General features: G+C 36.1%; 1 protein-coding gene across 4 annotated transcripts in view; it reads left to right on the top strand.

The window, feature by feature from the left end:
• LOC107676745 (serine/threonine-protein phosphatase 2B catalytic subunit alpha isoform) overlaps nt 1-5,454 on the top strand; it is a 188,798-nt gene that overhangs the window by 108,834 nt on the left and 74,510 nt on the right. For all 4 annotated transcript variants that reach the window (XM_016471409.1, XM_016471408.1, XM_016471410.1 and 1 more), the window contains exons 3-6: nt 1,034-1,158; nt 1,253-1,364; nt 1,670-1,815; nt 4,506-4,645. In XM_016471409.1, coding sequence (XP_016326895.1) covers nt 1,034-1,158; nt 1,253-1,364; nt 1,670-1,815; nt 4,506-4,645 — 523 coding nt within the window. The remainder of the gene's footprint in view (nt 1-1,033; nt 1,159-1,252; nt 1,365-1,669; nt 1,816-4,505; nt 4,646-5,454) is intronic.

Here is a 5,454-nt window from a genome sequence, read left to right as displayed (position 1 = left end):
AAACTACTTTGTTTGGTCTTCCAAAAGAGGACGATATCCGCTTCGTCATGCCTAGAGCTGATCTGTGCTGGTCGCTGAATACAAAGCGGAGTCCAGCCCGGGGCAACATGTGGTTGTCGCTCATTCGTCGCATCCGCCGGGCGCGCCGTTCTCGACCCCACACATTTCATTACACCAAATACACAAAATAATGTTCTTTTTAGCAGCATCATATGACCCCTTTGAAAAGCTTGCAGCATGGATTTTTGCTGCTGTGCTTTTTTCAAGACCTGACACAGTATGAAAATGTTTAGTAATGTGCACAGTCCTGTAGGGGTTAGTGGTATTGTGCACAAATCTGTATGTTGTTAAAGTACACATTTTGAAGTCTTGTGAAAGTAATGATGATGATTGTTATCAAATGAGCTCTGACTACACTGAGTAATACCAGTCTCGATTATTATTATTAAACACCAATTTGTCTGTTTTGTATTAAGACAACTTGTTTTATTATTCTCAACTCTAGGACTTGTTATGAAAGTAGAACTAAATAAAAAATATTGATAAGAAGAAACCGAAATGTCAATGCAGTTTGGTGGTAATTCTTTACCAGGTTCATTGTAATTAAAGAATTATGTATTATATATTAACAGTGAACAACATAATGTTTTTAATAGGTGGACTAATAAATATATAATATATAAACATATTTTCCATTGTTAAATATATTGTTACTTCACCTGCATTCATAATATCTTCATTATTTATTTATATTTATTTATACTCTTCATTAACTTAATATATACTATATTCATTATTTATAATTATTAGTTTATACTGTAATACATTAGTATATATAAAATTAAAGATGTATATTAGTATTAACCCAAGATTAATACATTCTGTAATGGTTATTGATGTTAGATATTGCATTAACTAATGTTAACGTAGAGACATAATTGAGTCAGCACAGTACTGATAATAATGAAATAACCCTAATAATAATAATATAAATGCATTTTGCAAATAATTGTATTTTGTATGCTTTCTGTAGTTTGTGGAGACATTCATGGGCAGTTCTTTGACTTGATGAAGCTCTTTGAGGTAGGAGGGTCTCCAGCCAGCACACGATACCTTTTCCTGGGTGATTATGTGGACAGAGGATATTTCAGTATTGAAGTAAGTCGCTGCTATTATCTGAACACTAAATTGTATATGTTCTTTTATAATTCTAATCCTTTGGTTTTACTCTTGTTTGTGTGTGTGTCCACAGTGTGTACTGTACCTATGGGCCTTAAAAATCCTTTATCCCAAGACACTGTTTTTGCTGCGTGGGAACCACGAATGTAGACATTTAACAGAGTATTTCACTTTTAAACAGGAATGTAAGTATGACTGTCAACCACATCACAATAACTGTTGTACAAAAAAACTTTGTTGCATTTTGCCGAATATACAGCCTAAAGTAAACTATCATCCATAAGAAAATTAAAGAGGGCTGATTCTGGTCAAAACTATTTCTCTTGGATTGGGCCGATTAGGTTGAAAAAGCTGTCAACTTATATTAAAGCTCTTTTTTTTCTTGTTTGGATGGCCTTTTTAGTGAGAGTGTGTGTTGATGTTTGGTTTAACTGATGCTCATTTTCTTTTCCCTGCTCCTCAATTGGTCATCATCCTCCATCCCTGACAGGTAGAATTAAATATTCAGAGCGGGTGTATGATGCGTGTATGGATGCCTTTGACTGTCTTCCCCTGGCAGCGCTGATGAACCAGCAGTTCTTGTGTGTGCACGGTGGATTGTCCCCCGAAATCACAAACCTTGATGACATCAGGAAAGTATGTATATAACGAAGTAGTGTCATTCCCCTATTTAATGAACCATTCTTTGATTTATTATTCCATTAACACCAGTGCCTTTTGTACGTGCAATGTATATGCAATGCAGTTGATCATCAAAAATGACATTCCTTCTTTTTGTTACACTTAAAAGGGACTGTAAAAGTAAGTGTCCCATTATGCTATTTTAAAGGTTCCTAATTTTTTTGGCAGTCTACTACAACAGGTAGTATCCAAGGATCCAATCCAATGCATCCAAGGTCAAAAACACTTCCATTTTCTTATAATATACATTTCAAATAAACCTCATTTCTCAAAGAGTCTAAGGGTGTATTCACACCTGTCTTGTTTGGTTAGCGAACCGCACCAAACAAAAAAAATCAACATTGTATTTGGTCCGGACCAAAGCAAGTGAACTAGCGGACTTTCCTGGTGTGAATACACCCTAAAAGAATTAAGTCGCAAATTCAGTCTCTCTAAAATGCTCTTTTCTGTGAGGCTATTCTGCTCTGATTGATGGATGGTCCAGTCTGTTGTGATTGGTCTACTGCTTACAGCATGTTACAATATCTGAATTTCAGCTCCGGAGGCTTCCTCAGTCCTCCGCGAATGTAAACACTATAATGACAATAATGATGGCGTCGATTTTACCATATCAACTGATGATTGGAAGAGCTAGTTGATCCACCCGTACCTCCATCACAAGGACGACTTGAGCAGGACGTTTCTCAGTCATTAGTTTTTACTCAGTTTGTCATACATTACGTTGCAACTGTGTAGTTCCAACAGTGTCCATCAACAAACCGATGTATTTCTAATTTATTGAGGTGCACATATGGGTACTCTTTAACTGTATCAATAATGGTTCATTCATTAGCCGAGCATTAACGTGAATGTCTGATGAATCACTACAGTTTGTAAACCAAATTCTTGCTCCATCCTTTATCATAACTCAAGGTAGTAAGAACGACAGACAACCTGCATTAATTGACACAATTTCAGGTAATAGTGGGCCCACAGCTATTTTAGTAAGTCAATAATAATGTAAGTTAGCTGGTTAGCGAGACACATACAGTTATGCACAATATATAACACAAAACTACGTAGAAAATATATACATCTATATATACATATATTGGCCATTCTATAGAATTGGAAAGAGTTGGAAACGTCTTGAAAATAATTTGTCTTTTTCCCAAAAAAATTGTATGTATGCAAATTGTATAATATCCAAGGTACACATTTATAGTACTTGTGCAGTTAATTTTCATATTGTATTTTCAGAAAGTTTTGGAATATTTGCCCTTTCCCCAAATTTGTTACTACCAAAGCACAGTAATAATAATTTAATTAGACTTATATTGACATATTAAGATTTTGCTTACATCTACATTGTAAATATATTTTTTTGCTATTTTATTAAAATAACTTCAGAGTTAAATCAATATTTCAAGTGTGATTTATGAGATCTGTTGTATTTTGAATCCAAACTTTCTTGGTAAAAGGCAAAAAGTTTATCATACTGATTTCAAAGTTAAGGATTCATTATTTTGAATATACATTGAACCAAAAACTATCATAACATCTTAGTTAATAATGTAGTATACTTTATTTTTGACAAAACATCCCATGTTTCGGTCATGACTGCACATTTTTGGTAGTGACTGTAATGCTTTGGTAGCAACCACATAACATTACAGAATTTTCCTTAATACTAAAACATACTACAACCCCAATTCCAGAGAAGTTGGGACGTTTTGTAAAATGATCAGTCTAAATTTATTTATGTGTATTTATATCGTTTGTGGAAGGCGTAGGACCATAAAATGGTCCGAACATTACGATAGGCTGTCCTACCTGCCTGTCAAAATATGTATTTGCATACCTCTACAAACCCTGTTTGCACAGACATGACACGTCATCAGCGTATTCCAGTGAGAATGAAAGGAGTTATTATTGTAATATTATGCGCTTTGTACTGTAATGTTTTCTTACTGGTGAATGAGACATGAGGTAATCTGGTGCTGCATTCAATCCTCCACCAACGCCATCTTTCATCATGTCGCAGGTTAGTCTCTGGTCTGTCTGAGCGCCTTCATGTGTTTTGGAGGAGGTGTGGCTTTTCAGCGTGATTATGCAGGGAGGGTGGGGGTCTTGCTTTCAAAGCTAGCTTGCTATCGTGAGCCTTTCTGAAATCACCTACCCTACCTTTAACTTTGTGAAACCTTGAAAGCCATTGCTGGGTACAGTACTTAATAGCCACAAATTATGCACTTTTTAATCTAGAATAAAAAACAGATGTTCTTGTGCGACCATATATTCAGAAAGGGTCCATCATATACAGATTTTTGTAATTGCACATGAAGCAACTTTTATCCTAAAATAGTTTTGTTTACTTCAAAGTGAATTTTATATATTTAAAACATATTTTATGTCTAAACAAATCTGTACAGGTCTAAAAAATATGTAACACTTACATGTATGTTGGTGATCTGTCAATGTACAAAACTGTGGTTTTGGTGAAAGATTATCAATAAATTTTTACAATTTAAAATAATTTTTCCCAAAAAGCTGTTTTTAGCAGGTTTCTAAAATGGTTCAAGTCCTTTTTTTTTTTCTTTAAAAAAATAATGATGCTTTACTCTAGCATGGTAGTACTCTGTAGTATATAGTGTATTTCTCCTTTCCAGTTAGACAGATTCAAAGAGCCTCCCGCATATGGACCAATGTGTGACTTGCTTTGGTCGGACCCACTGGAGGACTTTGGCAACGAGAAAACCCAGGAACATTTCACACACAACACAGTGAGAGGCTGCTCCTATTTCTACAGGTACCAAAAGCCCATTAAAAAATGAAAGCAGAGAACACTTTACATAATTACATTTTTAAGATTAAACACTGTGCAGTTCTATAAAGAGGAATAAATTTGTAATAATTTGTAAAATAATAATAATAATAATAATAATCTTGCAGTGTGTTATTTGAGCATGAGATGAATGGCTGAATTGACACTTGCCAATAGACTGGCATGTTAGATTAAAAAGATTTGGTATATTAAAGGGGACATCAGATGCCCATTTTCCACAAGTTGGTATGATTCTTTAGGGTCTTCATGAAAAGTCTAGGACATACTTTGGTTAAAATTTCTCAATGGTAGTGTAAAACAACACCCTTTTTACCTTGTCAAAAACAGCTCTGTTCACAGCGACCCATTTAAATTCTAATGAGCTACTGCTCACCCCGCCCCTCTCTTCCGTGGGGTGAGCAGTTCTCTGAAGCTGTGTCCCAAACTGAAGTGCGTGGACTCCGGAGTGCGCATTTGAAGTGCGATTGCGTCACAGCGGCGCGACTGTCCCAAACTGAAGTGTGCGGACTCGGAAGTGCGCATTTGAAGTGTGATTGCGTCACAGCGTCACGACGTAAGCTGTTCCACTTCGGTATGCACCCTCCAAAGACCGCATTCCAAGGCCAACTGCGTCACCGCGGCGCGACGAAGGCTGACGTAATTCGAAAGCAACGGCAAATGCACCCTCCGTTTCCCAGGAAAATTAAGTGTACATCTGATGGACACTTTGCACTAGTGATGGGAAGTTCAGATCATTTTACCGACTCGGACCTTTGAGTCTCGTTCAGCAAAAT

This window comes from Sinocyclocheilus anshuiensis, unplaced genomic scaffold, assembly GCF_001515605.1.
Source record: "Sinocyclocheilus anshuiensis isolate Anshui unplaced genomic scaffold, SAMN03320099.WGS_v1.1 scaffold500, whole genome shotgun sequence".
In the NCBI taxonomy this organism is placed as follows: Eukaryota; Metazoa; Chordata; class Actinopteri; order Cypriniformes; family Cyprinidae; genus Sinocyclocheilus; species Sinocyclocheilus anshuiensis.
The sequence above is the reverse complement of the archived record's forward strand: the minus strand, read 5'-3'. Positions and strand labels throughout refer to the sequence as shown.